The sequence below is a fragment of the Primulina tabacum genome, chromosome 17, assembly GCF_025594145.1.
Source record: "Primulina tabacum isolate GXHZ01 chromosome 17, ASM2559414v2, whole genome shotgun sequence".
NCBI lineage: Eukaryota > Viridiplantae > Streptophyta > Magnoliopsida > Lamiales > Gesneriaceae > Primulina > Primulina tabacum.
The window spans coordinates 12,470,747-12,492,664 of record NC_134566.1 but is presented as its reverse complement, the minus strand read 5'-3'; the positions used below and the strand labels follow the sequence as shown (position 1 = coordinate 12,492,664).

At 34.4% G+C, this 21,918-nt stretch overlaps 1 protein-coding gene across 1 annotated transcript; it reads left to right on the top strand.

The window, feature by feature from the left end:
• The first annotated feature begins 16,301 nt into the window (after nt 1–16,301).
• LOC142531880 (plastid division protein PDV1-like) lies at nt 16,302–18,886 on the top strand. The gene is made up of 2 exons (XM_075638150.1): nt 16,302–17,339; nt 18,107–18,886. Exons 1-2 carry the CDS (start codon nt 17,016–17,018, stop codon nt 18,584–18,586), a joined length of 804 nt encoding a protein of 267 aa, XP_075494265.1. The 5' UTR covers nt 16,302–17,015; the 3' UTR covers nt 18,587–18,886.
• The last annotated feature ends 3,032 nt before the right edge of the window (nt 18,887–21,918 follow it).

The following is a 21,918-nucleotide window of genomic DNA, read 5'->3' as shown; positions in this document are numbered from 1 at the left end:
TACACCTTAAAATTGAAAGATATTCCACTTAACAATGTCCAAGCAATAACAACAACAAATAAGCGCAAACAAGATACTCTTAATTCGGCACAATTATGGCATGCTCGATTAGAACATATTTCCTTAAGAAGGATGAACAAGCTAGTGGGAGTTGGCATGTTTGATATGTCCGATATTAATGCTCTCACGACTTGTGAATCCTGTCTAAAAGGAAAGATGACCAAAATTTTCTTTAAGGGCCATGCGGAGCGAGCCAAAGGGTTATTGGATTTGATCCATACCGATGTGTGCGGTCCGCTTAGCATCACCACTAAGCATGGACATGCCTACTTCATCACTTTTACCGATGACTTTTCGAGGTATGGGTATGTGTATTTGATGAAATACAAGTCTGAAACCTTTGAAAGGTTCAAAGAATTCAGAAGTGAAGTAGAAAAGCAATTGAGACGAAGTATCAAGGCACTTCGATCGGATCGAGGTGGTGAGTACTTGAGTGCCGAGTTCCAAGAATATCTTAGGGAGAATGGGATTCTCTCGCAGTGGACTCCGCCCGCTACACCGCAGTTGAATGGTGTTTCGGAGCGTCGTAACCGGACTTTGATGGACATGGTTCGGTCTATGATGGGGTTCACGGAGTTGCCGCCATCCTTTTAAGGATATGCGCTTGAAACAGCGGCACTGTTGTTGAACAATGTCCATACAAAGGCAGTTGACAAGACTTCATATGAGATATGGATGGGTAAGCCTCCCAAGTATTCTTATCTTAGAATATGGGGGTGTCCTGCTTATGTGAAGCATGCAGTGGGAGATAAATTGGATAGTCGATCCATTTTATGCTACTTTGTGGGATATCCAAGGAATTCCGTTGGATATTATTTCTATCATCCCCAAGAAACAAAGGTGTTTGTTTCTAGGAATGCAACCTTTTTGGAAAAGGAATTTCTATTGGATAGAAAAAGCGAGATGATAGAACTCGAAGAGGTTCGAGAGACACCCACAGTTGTAGAACCCACACCCAATGAGCTAAGTGAGGAGATACAAGCTCCTAGAAGATCCGAGAGAGTCTCGAAACCACCTATGAGGTATGGTCTGCTTCTTGAAGAGGGCCATGATGAGCCTAACCTTGGATGTGATCCAAGGACCTTCAAGGAAGCATTATCTGATGCCGATTCATCCAAATGGCTTGAAGCAATGGAATCTGAGATGAGTTCCATGCATTCGAACCAAGTGTGGAATCTTGTGGATCCACCTGAGGGAACTGTTCCCATAGGGTGTAAATGGATTTACAAGAGGAAACTTGGGGCGGATGGGAAGGTATTGACCTTCAAGGCGCGATTGGTAGCAAAAGGGTATACTCAAAGGCAAGGTGTTGACTATGAGGAAACCTTTTCTCCAGTTGCAATGTTCAAGTCCATTAGGATTTTGCTAGCCATAGCTGCATGGTATGACTATGAGATATGGCAGATGGATGTCAAGACTGCCTTCCTTAATGGGGATATTAAGGAAGAGATTTACATGTCTCAACCTGAAGTGTTTACATCTATCGGAAGTGAGCATATGGTATGCAAACTTCAAAGATCTATTTATGGTCTTAAGCAGGCATCTAGGAGTTGGAACCTCAGATTCGATAGTACAATCAAAGAGTTTGGTTTTACTAAGAATCCTGAGGAACCCTGTGTGTATAAGAAGGTCAGTGGGAGTGCTGTGACACTCCTTGTTCTTTATGTTGATGACATTCTACTCATTGGGAATGATGTAGGAATGTTGCAATCAACTAAGATATGGTTAGCAAGTAAGTTCTCGATGCAGGACTTGGGTGAACATCATTTGTATTGGGAATACAGATCTATAGAGATAGATCAAGAAGATTGCTTGGTCTCACCCATTCCACATACATTGATACCATCGTGAAGCGGTTCTCGATGGATGAGTCCAAGAGAGGACATCTACCAATGTGTCATGGCGTGTCCCTATCCAAGTCTATGTCTCCCAAGACTGATGCAGAGATAGCGGCGATGACACGAATTCCGTATGCTTCGGCTATTGGTAGTATCATGTATGGGATGATATCTACACGTCCTGACGTGGCATTTGCACTAAGTGTAGTGAGTAGATATCAATCCAACCCTGGTCTTCCACACTGGAAAGCTGTGAAAGACATCCTCAAGTATTTGAGAAGGACCAATAAGTTGTTCTTGGTCTATGGGATGGAGAACTGAAATTGGAAGGCTATACCGACTCTAGCTTTCAAAGCAATATCGATGACTCGAAGTCAACCTCCGGATTCATATTCATGCTCAATGGTGGTGCTGTCTCTTGGAAGAGTTTCAAGCAAGACAGTACTACGGATTCCACCATTGAGGCAGAATACATTGCTGCATCGGCTGCAGCAAAGGAGGCTGTTTGGATTAGGAATTTCGTCCAAGAGTTGGGCGTCATTCCTAATGGAGTTGCTCCTATCCCGGTGATGTGTGACAACACGGGAGCCATAGCTCAGGCGAAGGAGCCAAGGTCTCATCAGAAGTCCAAACATGTATTGAGAAAGTACCACATCCTCCGAGAGATTGTGGAACGAGGAGAAGTGTCGATCGACAAAGTCGGCTCCGCAGATAATGTTGCTGATCCACTAACTAAGCCTTTACCAGGACCATCATTCGAGAAGCATCGCGAATCAATGGGTTTGAAGTATATGGGTAGTTGGCTCTAGTGCAAGTGGGAGATTGTTAGAGTAGGTGCACGTCGAGCCAAGTGTTGGCCGAGTGTTCACGATGAAACTCTATGTATAAACGATCTTTATTTTAATAATATTTGAATTTATTATATTGGCGCATCTTTATCTGTATACCCATGCTAGTTGCATAGATAAAGTCCTTGAATATACAAATAGTAGAAAGAATATGAGATGCTCATATAATGAGTATCATGAAACTCATATTTGGAATACTGTATATTCTAAACGGTTCCTAGTCGATTCAGCCGCCAATAAGAAGGATATAGGCCGCTCGAGTTAGAGACTAGTATCTGCGATGTGAGTACCATGTTTCATTGGTAGGGGACATTGTGATGTCCGAGCATGCAGATAGGTGCTACTGGTAGAGTGCACTGAACAACCCTCCATAAAGGACTTTCCAAGTGGTTCTCACTTATCGAGTGGAAACGTCCTAGTTTATGGTTGTACATCATTAGTCCTTATGACCCGGGACAACATTGAGACTCTATGTGCTAGCGTTTCACTTTGACTTGTTTACCGAATCTTATGGGGTCATCAGGTGGCAAGGTTGAGTGTTACGGCGAAACATATAGGAGTCGATGCATTGTAGTCGGGGATTCACCGCTTACCTACGGGTATGGATATCCTATGTGTTTTCATGTGCGTGTAGTTTGAAATCTCTGATCAGAGTATGGTTGTAATTATGAAAGGGGTTTCATAGATTACACCATCGATGCAACTACGACATGACACATAGTATCGATTCATTGACAACTCTCGATAAACCAATAGTTGTCGAATCGGTCGGGATATATGAGTTGAAGGGACCGTACTGTACGCTGACCATAATTGAATGGTTCTTGCAGCCACTATCATTTGATACCTAGGGAATCATGTAAGCGATGCTGCTAGGCGTTTAACATGATTGGTTGGGTAATATCAGACTTGAGTTCTGACGTTCTTATTATCAAGGGGTTGATAAATAAGAATGGAGCAATTGTGGTATGCTCATATAAGGACATGTTTAGTCCTAATCACATGGAGATGTGAACCCACGGCTAGTCGTATCAATGAACCATTGAGGGCCACACAAGTACTAGCTTTGTAAATCCCGATGAGAAGTAAAATAGTTCAATGTTCAACCTTATAAATGTGTTTATAAGCGTAAAGAAAAAATAGAAGTATGACTTCTATGAGAGAAATGTAACTTTTAATTTACGAATGTGTTCCTAAAATTAAAAGTTGGCCAAGTAAATAATGTATTTGTAAATTGTGATTTTCATAAACATTATTATGGACTAAATTAAATTAATTCAAGTGTTGAATTAATTTAACACTAGTGGACCTAGTAGAGTCCAAATAATTAAATTAATTCAAGTGTTGAATTAATTAAATTACATTGGGCCTTGTAGAGCCCAATTAGAAATAATTATTAAACTAGTGGGCTTGGGTAAAATCAAGTAAACTTTAAATGAGCTTCAAATATGTTTGGGACATTTAAATAAAAGTCCATGGGCCTTGTAATTGTTACAAGCCCAAATGAGAATGCATGCTTGGGAGGTGAAAGATTGTGGATTACTTTTGATTAAAAAATTGCATGGCATGCAAAAGTTGGTCACTACTTTTTCACACACCAAGACAACTCATTCACTCCTTCACTCTCCCCTCACTTGGCCGAAAAATTGACACTCATTTTTCTCTTCATCTTGTTTGAGGAATTCTTGCACTTCTCTTTGAAAACTCCTCATATTTTTCTAGTGCAAAATATGAGGGGGTTTACCTAGTTAGTGGTGGGCCTTATTTTGAAGGAAAGGGAGGAGGAGCTTGTAGACTTGCCTACCTTGAAGAGCTTTGTTGTTTACAACAAAGTTGGAGCCATTCATCAATCTCAAGAGGTTGATAGGTAAAACTTTCTAACACCCTATGAATGTTTTATGGTGTTTGAATGTAAATGTTGCACACAAACTTGGTGGCCGAAAATTTGAGCTTAAAATTAAAAATTTTTGACTTCCGTTGCGCTTCCGGCCACCGTAACCGGTCCGCTAACACAAATATCATATATTAATACTATATTTTTAATATTTTTATTGATTTTCGTTTGAGAAAAAACACGAGTCCAAAGATACAAAAATATTTTTTAAATCGAAAAATACAAACACATATATTTTTTTTACAAAAATTGAAAATAAACTTACACTTGAATATGATTCAAAGCAAATTAACTCTTGCTTGAAATGACAAAAGCAAATTATTTGTCAACATGGATTGAAACCAAGGGCGAAACATAAGAGGGGCTAGCTTAGGCTCTAGCCCTGGCTAGCTCCTCTATTATTGTCCTAAACTAGCATGGAATTAGGAGAATGAATACATAGAACAATCGAACTAGGCAAAATATATATATTTTATTTTTTTTCTGTCCCGGACCCACAATTTCCTACTCATTTATACAATTTTTTTGATGACTTTCAAACTTTGTTTCTCCTAAAATTTCAAAAGTATTTTCGCCCAATTTTGTACATTGAGCAAATAAGACATTTTTTTTCCTTAAATTTGAAATTTCTTTAGAATTGTACGTATGTGTTAATCTTTTAATATGCACATCTGACTTCTATTTTAAATCACAAAAGTTTAAATAATAGTTTCAAAACCTACATAAATATTGTTCATAATGATCTTGCTAAGAAATTATTTGTGCTTTCCTGATAGAACATTGATGTTTATGCCGTTTCAATATATGATAAATTCATGTTCAAAAAATATTTATTTTACTTTCCATCAATATTTTTTTAGAAACTATGAAATCAACTTGGGCATATATTAGTAATTAAATGATACAATTAGCATGTATTTTAATGTTAATTAGCAGTGATATGTTAATCTTAAAATTATTTCATTTTTAAATGTATCATGCATTAAAATACTAATATTCTAAGTCCGAATAATAAATTAGGTAAGAGGATACATGTAAAAATACTAACATAAAGTACATGATATTTATTAAGTAGAGTACATGCATATAATAAAGAAATGTTCTGAAGGATTTGTCCATGCATGAGATGTTACATGTTTTTGTATAAAGAACATATAACGAGACCCTCATTTTCTCACATTTATTATTTATTTCATAAATATAGAGGTAACATACATATATTTCACGAAATTAAAACATATAATTTAACAAATGTTTAGGGGAAAATTATATTTTGTATTTTTAAAAGCATTAAAAAATAAAAAAAAATTCAAGCTCGAGTGATTCGAATAGCATCTGATTTTGCGACGACTCGACTTTCTAGGAACAAGAGCCACTACACTTGAACTCGACTAAAATTTAGCTACTCATGAGTTGGCTTGACTTTAACTGAAGGATAATACGCAGATCTTCGCCAGCAACTGAACTACGCAGACAACTGACTGATCAGTTCTACTACAACAGTTGTGAGCTTATTAACTACATTCAATCAGCTGATCCCTCAACTGAACACGTCATTAGTTAAGACATTCAACAGACAAAAGCTGACTGCAACAAGTAGAGGGATCGCCGCATTTCAGAAAAACTTGCAGTGTACGACTGTCAGAAGAATGTTGACGTGACATGCAACGGATAGAAAGTTTCAAATTGTATTTAATGTTACCGTTGGAGGGAAGTCTATAAATAGCAAAGAAGAACAACTGAAGAACAACTCTTGAACTTTTGAATCCTTGAACTTATAACAATTATCGATTTAGTTACACTGCTGAAATTCTTGCAAACATCGAAGCTCATCGAAGCTCACACTTATTGTATACATTCATAGCTTTCAGGCTATACTTCAAGCTTTCAACACAAACTCTATCACTCGATCTTGAGGAGATCAGTTGTGTTAGATTACTTTAAGTTCTATTGAGTACTGTGAACAAGTTTGTAATTAAGAGTTTCAGTTTGACATTGTTAAGTCCAAAACTAAAGTGGGTCTGTACAAACATTTGTATCGATCAAAGTCTTTTAGTGTATATCATATCCTTGATATAGAATGGGTGACGTAGCAGTAGTTTGAAATCTCCGAACATCCATAAAATCTTGTGTCTTCGTATTTCAGTTTATATTCTATCTATCAATCAGTTTGTTTCCGCACACTATTTGTTAACTGATTGATATTGACTTACAAGACTCTCGAGTATCAGTTTATCACTAAACTGACTCATTAGTCGAAAAAGTTTTGAAAATCGTAAGTGTTTATTGAACCCCCTTCTAAACACTTTTTCACCTTTAACCGATCTTATCAGAAGATCTATGAAAATTTAGTCGTATCCTGGAATAAAATGAACCAAGGAAATTTATATACACGAAGTAAGGAATTATCGAATTGAAACTACATGGTGTAGAGTTTTTTATTTAAGATTTCATTTTTTTTTTTTTGTATATTCGAATGATGTAATATTGAAGCAATAAAACTGTAAAAACTGGATAATTTTGTAACTGTAAATGAAAACGAGAAAATACTGTGTATATTTTAATTATTTGTAGGAAAAGTATTCATTTGTGCATCACATCATTAAATTTCAAATAATTTCAAAATCTAATAATGTGACATATATTATATGTATCGGAGAAATTAAAACTTCGAATCTTGATTGAAGGCAAACGACACGGGGGTCATGTGTCATACGTACCGACTCATCTATTTTTTCTAGAATCCTCATTTTATAAGAATTTTTCCATTTCCTTGATAGTCTTGGCTCCACTTATTTTTTGTCACATCTCCATAATAAATATAATTATTTTCTTAAAAATAATTATCCGTATATACATACATATATTTGTTTATTTATTTTCCTATGATTTTCTTAAAAATATTAGTTCTGTATCTTTCAATTTTCGACAAATTTTATTCTTTTTTTACGGAATATATCAGCACCATGTAAACGTAATGTCAACACCACATTACACAGTCGCGTCCGAAATACAAATATATACATGTGATAAAAAATGCAACTTCTCTTCTTTTTTCTGAAAAATAGTAGTCAATGATATGTGATGCTAGATCCATATATTAGTCAATCAAATTCATGATGAATATTATTTCCCATGATTAGATAAATTTTCAAAACTTGATTGGAATTCAAAACTTTGAATGTTCACTAGAACAAGATTTAAACAACAAACATCCCATTATCTATATTTATCAATTCTATTGTGAACATCATATAAAACAATATCAGAGCATCAATGGCGTCAGATATTGCTAACATAATGACAAAATCGTTAAAATGTCAAGTTTTGTGTCAGTACTCCGTCGAAAAATAACTAAAATCGCTTCAAAAACAAATAACTAGATTATTGCACCGATATCAAATCTTGACTATCTAAATTACCAGAATCCGAAATAGGTTATGTGTATATATATATAAGCGTATGTACATGTTATTTGCGTATATACCTATATGCATAATTTAAGGGGGAGAATAAATGAGGATGAAACCATATTTAAGTCGGGTAAGGGAGGGCGATCGGAGATGCTGATAGGGCACTGAACAGTGTCTGCAAGTTGTTTGCTAAGGGAGATTCATGAATTGCACAGATATTCAATGCGCACACACGCCATCTGCGTGCCTAACCCTTTATTAATTTTATCACTACCGTATGACCTCTTACCTAAGTATATATATATATATATATATATATGATATGCTGTAAACTCATCGTGTATATTTTTGTGAATATCGATGAGGTGACACTCACTTATTGAATGTATAATTTTCTATATTTCATCACATCAAATAGGTGAGTGTCACCTCATCGATGATCATTAAGTCTACACGGCGGTATTTATGTGTGTGTATATATACATATAATGTACAACCAAACATTTACTCTCGCGTGAACTGCATGTACAATCACATAAAGCAGTGTGTTCGTTGTGTTTAGCATGGACTAGCGCTAAGAGAGGACATGCTACAAATTCACGTACATATATAGAAAGCGGAACTGAAAACAACAAACATTGTGAATATAGATGTGAGCAAGGATTGTTTGTTTGTACGTGTGTGCGTGACATATACATACGCACACATACGTATGGTAACTTTTAGTCTAATAACTCGATTTTTTTATTTCTATTTTTTTTTATGTTAAAATGCTGAAATGACGTCGAATATATCTGTAATATATTTTATTGTTAGTGCTCATAAAAAAAGATTAAAATCATAAAAGAAGTCGCATTGTTGCTTTAAGATCTAAATTTAATCAATCGTTTATGATCTCCGTTTGAAAATGCTTCCACCAACTCCCATTACTTCAAGTGTCAGACAGCTTGATTGCCATTGAATAAAATTTTAAAATTCATATATTGTGAATTGACAAATCCAGATTTTGAAAATATGACATAAATATTTAATTTTTTTTTTGTGATTTGAGATGGGCGATAATCCAATTGACTAATTTGAACTTCGCTATATTATATTATATTATATTATACTATAATATACTATATATATATATAACTTAATGAGGAAAACGTCACGATAGTTGTATGGCCAGGATAAGATCTTAGGTTCAAAACTTGGAGAGACACGTACTTCACAGCTAGGTGTGAGGAGTTCTGTGAGTAAAATTCTATTAGATATAATTAGGATTGTGATTGCAGGATCCAAAAAGAATCTTTTAAGTCCTAAAAGATGTAAGCCCATGGACTTTACAATAAGAAGTATTTTAAACCATTTCTCTGTTGCAGATTTAAATAAATCATTTTTGTTGATAATTAAACGTAATCTAAGTTATCGGACCTCACAATATTTCTGTATATTTATCTATTTGATATTGTTATTTTTGGAACTCTTACCGTTTTAGTCATTTACTATCGTAGTGCTGATCTAGTTCTGATGAATCAATGACATGTCATCAATGACACACACACACATGTATATATATTGTGTATATATATGTGTGTGTATATATATATATATAGATATAGAGAGAGAGAGAGTGGGAAGAAATGTATCAGGGTTGGCGGAATATTGATAGAGAAAAGTACTGCATGAATGGATTTGATGATATATAATTAATTACCTGTCTTTATATTTACAGTCGATCAATCATCTTCACATTTATCTTCTTCTAACAACCCATCATTTACCTCTACTTTTCTCGTATTATTATGTTATCATTATCGTCAGCATTTATCTCACATACATACAATATATATATATATATATGTTTTGCAATTATTAGATATATATATATTATATAAACTTTCAACATTAATTCGGTATAAATTATAGATTTTATTTCTGAAATTATTTAACAATCATACAGAAAGTTGGTATATCAAATTTTTTCCAAATTCATTATGTATGTTTCTAAACGATGTTAAAAATGGATAGAAGTTGCAATAGATATCGATCCTTATTACGGGGAGAATAAGATTAACAAGGTATGTTTCATGTTTGACTTGATGAATAATTTGTCAAAAAAAAAAAAAATAGGATTAATATTTTCCTAATAATATATATCATATGATTTACCAAATATTAAAAATATTATTATTTTTTGACGTGGGAAAAGCATTTAATCCAAACCTCCCCCACAAATTCAGTATTCAAATATGACGCGATAATTAATTAGTGCTGTGATGTGCACATTACAGTATTAAATAACTCACCTAGGTGGGACAAAACTGTAAACTTCAAATTCTGCTGTAATTACAGCTGCCCTTTTTCTTACTTCATTCGTTAAACAGATGTCAGAATTTTTTATTTTTAAATAAAAACGAAACCACAAAAAAATATGATAATACTTAATTACTCAAAACATATTCATTACTGATGCTCAGAGGAAATTCAAGATCCGATTTCAACAAGTATCACTAGTCTAGATGCAGGTTTCAAAATCGACTCGAGCCTGAATCACGAATAAGACCGTTAGAAGGGGACCATGAGAGTGTTCTGGCGTAGCCCCTCCGACGCTCAAGTAGAGACTGATGATACAAGTGGAGAGCAGCTAAGGGTGCTGTTGAAAAACAATATCGTGAATTCCTGAGTTAGACACCCAAACCTGATATTTATAGGAGAATACCTGGGTCCGTGTAAAGCCTTCCACCTTGGTTGGAGATAGGCCAGGGTCCCAAATGTGGTTCGGGCCTAATATCCATGGGGTATCAATTACCAACCACACTTCAATGTTAGATTTTTACTCGGTATTCAGGTTTTGTTCGAAAAACTTGTCGTGTCACGTATTGATGTCACTAGAATCTTTTAAACAACAACAAAAGCTACAAAAGTTTTAATTAGTACTTTCCTCTTGTAGGGTTCATTCATACCTATCTTAAAATTTTCACATAAATTTATGTATTTTCTTACGAGTAGGTCTCTTATTAGACAGTCTCACGAATCTTTATCAGTAATTAAGATGGGTCAACCCTATCGATATTCACAATAAAAAGTAATAATCTTAACATAAAAAATAATATTTTTTCATGAATGAGTCAAATAAGAGAACTGTCTCACAAAATACGAATTGTGAGACCGTATTACATAAATTTTTATCTTTTCTTACTTTATATTTTGTTGCACACGTAATCTTTTATTATTCTTATATATACACAGTTAAAAAACCAAAGTACGAGGATGAAAACTTTTTATTTCTTATTGTGATTACGGGCCCCACCTCCTTCAGATTTGGCTTGTCCTATTTTTCTGTGGTTTCCGTATCTCACCCGTTAAGCAGCTTTCTATTTACTCCTCAGATTCCGACACCTACAAGCATATGTTATAATATACAATGGTAAATTGTATTTTACAACCATGAAATCAGACCTAGCTATCAAGAAACACACCGAATAATTATATTTTAATTTTTTTAATTATGAGAAACCCAAAAAAAAAAACGTTTTCAAAATCGGATTGGACCGATAGATTCGACTAAGAACCAATCACAGGTCTGATCATGACAACCAACGTCGTAACCAGAAAATTTTAATATGATGAACGAAATTTACTTCGAAGTATACTTGTGAACTGAGAAAAGTACATGTACTAATACTATTTTCTTTTGCAATCATGAAATACGTTAATATGATTAAATCAATAATTTACACATCGGATTAATTCACCCTGTTGAAGATTGATAAGTTAAAACATATTTTAGAGCACATACACCAAAAACACGTCGAACTTCGTTTTTTTAAACCGATTAATTACCTCGGTAAAATCAAGTATATAATAAGGCGATCTCAAAACAATTACTTTTTTTAAAAAAAAATAGGCCAAATCGAATTTTACATAATGCATGGCCCCTTGAAAATAACGTTAGACAAAACATACAACTGTGAATTTTGGCTATTATAGCACATACTCGACAAAATTTTCGTGGATATGCTTGAAATGAGTCTAAAGGTTGACGGGGGGTTCGAAATTATTGCAAGAATGTTCATAAAAATATGGTAAATACTTGGTAAAATTATAGATATGTGATATTTTTAAGTCGTCCGTGCGTGTTTGAAAACTTTGGTGTTATTGTACCGACGGTGTAGGGATCAACGAACGGGGATGGTCACCGGACACGGCGGCGGTTGCACACCTCTTATATATATGTGTGTGTATGTATGTAAATGGTAAAAACATATATTACTCATTTAATTTTTAATGAAATTAGATTTGTCACATAATATTTTATAGTACATTGAGTAGTCATGCATGGATAAATGTTTCAAGAATGTGTAGTTCCTTTAGGGGGTCCCCTAGAAATAGCCTATATCCTTAGCCTACTCCGATCCACGCATGTTTAAGATTTGCCTCCCTTCACACTCCGAGTAATTGGACCATTTGAAATCTTGTGATTTATTAAATGAATAAAGACAATTAGCAACACTTTCTATCCGTACGTTTAAATAATTTGTTTTTTACATCTTTTTTGCGATTTTGATTATCTATGAATCTTAATAATGTATATCTCAATTTTTGACAATTAAGTTCATTTTCATTTGAGTACTAATGTGACAATACACACGTCAGACTATGTCGGTGAAAGACTAAAATTACCAAAAAACAAATATGACAGGCTGAGACTGAAATTTTATAATATAAAGAATCAAAATCACCAAAAAGAAACAAATATAAACGACTAAAAATATAGTTTTCGTTACATATACAGAAACATAATCTCTGATAATGACTAGAAAATGGTCCTATCAAATCTGAAAGGATATTTTGACCTAAAACATAAATTTTATACAGTATTGTTCTTTTTTTAAAAAAAAAATTGAAATTATATAATTTTGTTTTGAGTGGTACAAGGAGAAGGTCCACCTGCCAAAGCATCTTCATGAATTGGGCCTCCAACCTACGACCAAAGCTAAACAGATTAAAAAACAAAAGACAATTGCTGATATCAAATTTTCTTTACAACTCAAGAATCCAATGCAAGACATGTGGGCTCCAACCCACTTACTTGTACATTTGACTCTTCTGATCCTGTCTTGTTTTTTTCCTTCTTCCAATTAAATTACATATTTATTTCAAATAAAAATTATATTGAAAATTAGTTTTACCAAATAGATTTTGTGATACAATATCTTTTAAAGTATACAGTTTTATGTTTTGGTAATTGTTTGCACAATATTTGAGATTTGATGGCGTGCCAGATGCAAAAATGCACCTATTTGTGTAAAAACAATGACAATCTAACTTCTAAAAATCACGACGATTATGGACACTAAATTTGACCGTTCGTTATAGTCTCTTAAATTAATACAATACCAAAACGAAAGAAAAGACAATAGAAATTGATGAAATAAACTCTCAACATGATTGTGTATCAACAAATCAATATGAAATCACAAAAACACGAAAAATATAATAAAATAATGAATATGTACGAATATGCTAAAATATGACTCGAAAAGCATAAAAAAGCTTGACTAAATTTATGAGAATTCTGCAGAGTTGTCTGGAGTTGTGCGAGAGATTGTTCTGTCTTCTTGCTGTAGCCAATGCCCCTTTTTTCCATCAACTGTGCGGTTCTTCTCCATTCCTCCATAATCCACGTTCTTCCACTTTTCACGCCACGATCTCTATCTCTCATCCCATGATCTTCTCCCTTTTCAGCGCCTTGTGATCAGATTGAATCGATAAAAATTAATCTGCTACACTTGATGGACCTGTATAATTTAATCGAGCTTGTAATTAAATTTAATTTGGGCTTGTCTAATTTTAATTTTTAGCCCAAACAGCAATTTTCTCAATTTTCTTAGCCTTTGCATGAAGGACTATATATATATATATATATATATATAGCAATTAATCAACTTTACACTATTTTCAAAGAACTTCATTGCAATTTTTTTTCTTAAAAAAAAGAACTCATATATAGAAAAATCGGAAATAAATCCAAACATAGCCTAAGATTACTCAATTTTGCCTCGTTTTCTATAAATTTACCGAGATTTGGAAATTTTAATGATGGTTGTTTTAAACATTTGAACAATAGTTTCACAAAACCCCACGTGCGAAGTTGCTGAATGGGCTGACCCATGTAATTTAGTCTAATATAGGGCCCGCCCACACTAGTTCAAATTCCAGCTTACCATACATGGGCCCAAACTCAATGAGAGGCAACGGACAATTTTTCGACAAAAGATCGATGATTTATAGCTCATCTCTTGACAAGATGTCAAGTTTGATACAAGATTTTAGTTTCGATAATCAATTATAACAAATCCTTCGACAAAGTTTTGATCATCTCATTTTAATTTAAAGTAGTACTTTTAAATTTTTTTATATAATTTAAAATATCTATATACAAATGGCTTTAAGGACATCATATTTTCGTAAATAATTTTAGGTATAAACTTATATGAGACGATCTCACGGGTCGTATTTTATGAGATAGATCTTTTATTTGAGTCATCCATGAAAAAATATTACTTTTTATGCTAAGAGTATTACTTTTTATTGTGAATATCTGTAGGGTTGACTCATATCACAGATAAGATTTGTGAGACCGTCTCACAAGAGACCCACTCATAATTTTATTAATAGTGAATTTACATAATTTCCCCTTTTAACTTTCCATCCTCTAGTGTATGAAATCATCGGCTGACCTTTTTCAAGAAAATATGTAAATTTCACAATCAAAATAAAATCAACAAGATTTCTAGGGCTTGGCGTGTAGACCTCATATTCATGCAAAACAACACAACTGGTCTGTATTAACGATCTAACTGTATTTCATGCATGTCCTAACAAGTTTGAATGAATTTCCTTCTTCTTCTCCACACCACTCTTTTACCAAATCCATTTACATAAAATCCCTCAAATCCATCAAAATCAAACCACCAAAGGGAAAAAATTTCACTATCATATAAACTTCGGAAAAAGAAAAGTGAAGCGAAATCGTGTTTTGGCTTATTCTCTCTCTGCGACTAGCTCGATCGCCGCCGAGACGTTGCAGAGGAGAATATATAAATAAAAGCGTGAGTCTATCTCCAGTACATTGATTAGGCAAGAAAAGAAGATGAAGGTGACATCCATCAGCAGATCTTTCCTGGCGGCGATCGTAATCGTGTTGTTGGCTGACGTTCTGCCTTCCGGCTGTGCTGCCCACTCCCAATCTTTTGCACTCGCACCTTCCCCAGCCAGCGATGGTATGCATGTTTAATCTCTCTCGCTCTTTATTTTTATTTATTTATTATTATTTATTTATTTATTTACCACATCATCAAAGATTGAATGATATTCTCGAATGATTTCCTCTTCAACCATTTTGAACATAAAAAGGATATTTTAGAAGTTGCGTGAGACATATATAAGGGATTACAATTGATGATATAAAGGTAATTGGCACAATATATATAGTATAAATTAAACATATAAAAAATTATAGTATATATAATATATTACAACTATATATAAGTGTGTGGGGAACATTACAAATTTTGGTCTTTCATGTCTGTATCTTTGCGATTTTGGTTCTCTATGTTATTGAGTTTCAGTTTACTCTTTTATCTTTGTTTTTTTTAATTTTTTTTCAACTTTAATCATTTTTTATGTCGCGTTGATTTGCTACTGACGTATCTAGTGAAACGCGAGTTCTTTCATTTAAAAAAGATTAAAATTGCAAAACAAACGAACAAAATGCAGCCCAAGAAAATGAAAATTTAGGATTCAAACTTAAATTTGTTATAAATGATCAAAATTGTAAAATATAAAATGATAACAGGAAAAAACAGTGTGTGTGTGTGTGTGTGTTTATATGTATGTATGTATGCTTTGATAATTCCATTAATTATTTTTAGTTTTCAATTTTTTGTTTGTTTTTACAGGGACGACTGTAGATCAGGGTATCGCATACGTTCTAATGCTGGTGGCTTTGGTGCTAACATACATTATTCATTAGATTTTTGAATTTCTAATCCAAACAAACTTAATTGATTCTTTAAGATATGAAATTGATAATCAAGAAAATATAGAAACCAAAGCAATTTATATTAATTTCTCATTTCGGTTGTTGTTTGTTGAAGATTTCTTTTTGATATAATAATAGAAGTGTTATTTTGTGATATAAATTTAAGAATAAATTCAAATTACTCGGCCTTTCTCACATACTTAAGTTTATTTTTTAATTTGATTGTAAATATATAATGACAAAAACTTGTGTGAGATGGTCTTATTGATCGTATTTTGTGAGACAGATATCTTATTTGGGTCATATATGAAAAATTATTACTTTTTATTGTGAATATCGGTAGGGTTGACCCGTCTCACATATAAAGATTCGTTAGACTGACAAGAGACCTACTCATATATAATTATGTCAATATTATTATAAATTTCATGTGTTAATTGTCGGGTTGATTTTTCAAAATTGCCACGAATTATAAACTTAGTGATGATTAAAATGATAAGTGTTTTGATTTTTTTTTATATCAAAAAATTTCAAAATTTGAATTTTAATTACCTAAAAACTCTGCCTTTGCACATAGACCATATTAAACGGATTGGACATAATTTTAAGCTCAATATTTTCTTCTTCTTTTTTTCTTTTTTTTTTTTATCGGACAAACTCGAAAACGAAAATATAATTCGAATCGAATTTATTTAATTATGAACCTTTAAAATGAATCGAAGGTGGAGGAGATCAGGGCAAACGGATTATCCTCTCTACTGTTACTGATCCTACAATTCCTTCAGTTCGTATTGAAAGCGCTCCATTGAATAAAATTTTCACGCACTCGTAAAACCCTAGAACATTCTGTTTTGATTTCCCTCCCCGTCCACTTCAGCTAGATACTTTCCCTCCAGCACTAGAAGCATTTACCTTTTCCTTCTTCAAATGAAATGGAAGATGGAGGTTGACGAGATCGAAGCCGTGCTTGAAAAAATCTGGGATTTGCACGATAGGTTCAGTGATGCGATCCACGCTGTTTCTCGAGCTCAATTCCTCAATTCCGTAAAAAATCCGCGGAAAATCGACGAATTTTGTCTCAATCGAAGGAAAACGTCCACCGGCGACTCTGACGAGAAAATGGGACCTGGGTTCGTGTTCGTGAAGGAATCACGGGGAGATGAAGGTGATTTCGCTGTTCATGAGGCGAAGAGCCTGTATGCTATTCGTACCGCCCTTGAAAATCTCGAAGACCAGCTCGAGTTTTTCCATGTGAGTGCCGGCATTTTTGTTTTAGTATGCTTATCCATTTATTTGTTTTTGTATTGTTGATTCTTTTGCTTTGGTACGTATCTTGATTAGAAGGAGGTATTGAGGCTTGGGGCTTGGGTTTGTTCCGTGATTTGTTTTGGCTGAGATTGTGAGATTGATTATGACATGTTGAATTCGTCTTCGCCCTCGAGCTCTGGCAACGCTGTATTGTGGTTTGTCCTTTTACATGATTTCTTTACTTAATGAAAGATCTTGGCAGTATTTTTTGTGGGTGTTGTGCATCAATGAATTGTTGAAGTTCTGTAATTTAAGTTCGTTGGTTGAAATTTTCTATCTTGTAACTATAAAATCTAGTAGCATTCCACATTTCGGGTCTAAGATCAAAATCCAGCTTGACGTTCTTGAAATTCATTATCTACAACTGTTGGATTCGTTTATCACGTGGAAGAGTAAAGGGAAAATAACATAGTTGAGCTGACTGTTTCGATGTTATGTGTGCACTTTATGAAAACGAGCTACGGAATGCAATCTTCAACTCATTTGCTAGTGGGATTTCCTTGTAAAAGTCAATTCTTGGTTTTATTTTTTAATTTTCCGTGGAGAAGAAGACCTGCAAGAGTAAGACTTTTATTAACTCTGAAGCTGCCATGCATAACCATGGTGTTGGATCTAAGCCCTGGCGAAATTTGTCAACAAGTTTACTAATATTAGGATATAGTTTCTGTAAAACGATTGTAATACAATTACTTTGATGTTACGATTCACAGATGGTACAGACACAGCAACGAGCTGAGAGAGATGCTGCAGTTGCTAGACTAGAGCAAAGTCGCATTGTTCTTGCGCTGAGATTAGCGGAACACCAGGGCAAGAAGTACAAAGTGATAAAAGAAGCTCAAGAATTGGTCGGTGATGTCAGGAATGCTGGCCAATTTGTTACACCCGAACATCTCTACGTCTCTACACAGTACCCTTCAGGCGAGAGCTTTATACAACAAAAAGGGACGAAACGAAATCCTCTTGTCAATTTCTTTATCTCTGCATTTACCATTGTTTCCAAGTCCATCAAATTAGATAACACGGCTGGTATTCTTGGGAATGCTGCTTTGCTAGCAGTCAGCATGCTCGCTTTTGTGCAAATGAATCAACATCGTTCTGCTTTCGATACAGAGACAAGGAAAGTATGTCACGCACGGGGGGCTTCAAGTGATCGTTTAACAGAATTAGACGTTTACTTGGCTAGGGGTTGAGTTGGAGAGATCTTACTAGGCCTTTTTTTTTTTTTCCTGTGCTCGAGCTGCGATTGAGTTTCAAGAAATGACCGAAAGGCTGATTTGTGTTGGTTTATCAATATTTGGTTTTTGTGCAGGCTCGTAACACAGAGCGATAATGTGTAGCGTAGTTTCTGGTTATCCATTTTTCTAATGTGTTCAAATTTGATCAACGAGCTATCTCGATTCTGGAGGTATGTATGTATATAAATGAGATTGTTTGTAATGCAGTCCCTGTTTTATATCCCGAATCCCAATTTCTGTTCAATATTAACAAAACTTTTTTTTTTTTCCTTTTAAATATCAGTTTCTCTGATTCAAGATAGCCTATTTTGGTCTCTTTCTTGAAACTCGTAGGTCCGGCAGGTAAATTTTAGCTCGATCGATTCACTACCTCAGTCTGTTTGACACAGAAAATATTTCGTTAGGAACTTATTCGAATCGGGTCGGTTAATTTTTAAGATAATAATAAAATCAATTTCATTTTATAAATTATAATTATATGTGATTTTGCATGCTTCGATGGAATTATGTAGAACAAGCCAAAGGGAACCCTAAATCCGATAATTTGAAATGTGGTACCATAAATCAAATCCGATTATCCGAATCAAGATTCTAAAATTTCTAAGGTTTAAATAAACTATTGGCACAAGTTGTACCATTTTGAATGTGAAAAACAGTGTGTGCAAGCATGGATCCATTAGGGGAAGACAAGCCCATTAGTACGATAAATAAAAGGTGACGATTCATGAACATTTTCATGTTCATTTTTATTTCTGATTTCGACCTTTAGACGAGTAATATTAATTGGACTGATATCAATTTAGCAACAAGGAACACCTTGCTTATACGAATCATGATTTATGGTTTTTGGCACTGAAAAATCATGAACTAAATGGTATGGAATACGTATCCCGACTGTTCTATTAGCTAATTTTTGCATGTATAAAAACCCGACACCAACCCTAATTCCCATGCAACGCATCTCCCACACCTTTTCCTTTAATTCCCTATAAATATAGGGATTCATCCTACCAAATTATCTTGAAACCGTGGCTCCAATGGGCATACAAGGCCGGACGTGGTGCCTTGTTTGGGCTATTTCAGAAGCCATCCTATTCACATCGGGTCACGTTCAAGCCCATAGACCGGTCGGAAACATGAATGTGATCGACAGTTGCTGGAGGACGGATCCCAATCGGTGTAAAAATTAATGGTCAAAAGTCAAATATATCTGCAGCAGTGATCCCCACGAATCGACTACCTATTCCACGTTACATAAAATCACCCAACAATCCAAATTTATATAATGATATGATTAGTGACCTCAAGTACTGTGGTTAACAATTAATTTCAATATGATCATTCTCAAGTATCAGTTGATTGTAGTTTAATCTCTCCAACTAAGCTTTATTTACACTATTAGTAATGCTACCATAACGTGGTTTTAGAAATATGGTCGATTTGATTAGTTGCCTTATGATGCTACTATTTTAATGATCAACCTTTCAATAATTGTACCGACTTGCAAGTAATCTTTTTTGAGCGTGAATAAGAGTTAATTAACCTAATATATTCAAGTATTCTGTCGTTAAGATATTCAAATATTCTGTCATTAGCTAAGAGTACGAAATATTCATTTCATTCTTTTTTCTTCTTCGCTTCTGCAATTTCTAAAAGGCTTGAGGCCACAACTCTTTCTTGCCGTAATCTCTTTTGAGCGTGAATAAATTCCATAACTCCTAGTTCGACATTGGATGTAGGCTCTTTTAGCCGAACCACTATATATCGCGTGTTCTTGATTGCATTCCGTAATTTTCTTAGTTTCTTTATATGCAATTGCGAATCCATTTGTTCCTACAAGTGACCTCGTGAAAAGTTCTCACGTACTGACTGCTGCTGAATGATCTAGTTGGCTGGTGAGTCATAAAAGAAGGACTCCAGATATTAACGGGTAAGATTGAGATATGGTAAAGAGAAAAGAAGAGATTGATTTATGCAAAGTGATAAAAGACAATACCAAGAGTATCGCTCGTGGATCTTCCTTCTAACCCAGACACTCAAGTAGGTGTAGCTCCTCGAATCCACTCATCCTTTAGTATGAAACTCCGTGCTGACTCAACGCTCATGCTAATATACATCGGATAATAGTCCGAGATATAATTTTAAGTTTGAAAAAAAGACATTGTATTGTCTTTTTAAACCTTTAGTTGTTCTTCATTTATTATTGTACATAATCTTACGTCAGCATATACTTTTTATTTAATTATTTTCTTGTATCTCAGCTCCTCACTTTGACACGATTATGATCAACAATTCAAGTAAGAATGATTCACATCACACATAAGTCATAACCACCTTATATTAATAAGTTCTACTGTTTGCCTCGAAATTGAGATTGTATATATTATTGATAAAATACTGTTAAGATATTACCGAAGGGCCAAATCTAATATTAATATTAATCGTAAGTCTCTGTCGGCCAAGTTATTCAAATGTGCACCTTAATTACTCACGTTGCATTTTTTCCCCTTAAATAAACACGAACACAATTTTGCAAGTTATAAATTAATAGTTGGAAGTTAAATTTCCTTTTCATCATTTTTTCAAACGAACTTTTCGCATAGATTTGTTCAGTACGATTTACCTTGGATAGCAGATATAGATTTCATCTCATAACAAAATAAAAACGAAAAATAAATAAATAAGTAGTTTTAAAGATATATAAAACCAAATGAAGTTATTTACTGTTAATATTAGGACTTGGATATAACTCAACCCAAAAGCTAGCTCAAGAAGGGAGGATTGTCCAAGTCTATATATGCAACTCTCAGAGATTTTATCCAACCAATGTGGTACAACTAACACGCTCCGTCACATCCAAAAATGAACATTTAAAGTCTAAAGTTTACAAATGATCCAACTATAGGTAGAATGGGTGGCCCAACTATGGGCAATCCAATACATAAGGATGAAATCCTGTTAATTGTCCCACATCGGTTAGATAAATAACCTTGGAGTTGAATATATGGGCTTGGACAATCCTCCCCTCTTGAGCTAGCTTTTGGGGTTGAGTTAGGTCCAAGTTCCATTCTTAACATGGTATCAGAGCCAGGTTCCACCGTTATGTGTTGGACTGCCTATATTAGACCACCCGTTCTGCCCATAATTGGGTCATTTGTAAATTTCACGCTCCAGATGTTCATTCCTGGGCGTGAGAGGGGTGTGTCGGTACCTTGGAGTTGTATATATGGGCTTGGACAATCCTCCCCTCTTGAGCTAGCTTTTGGGGTTGAGTTAGATCCAAGTTC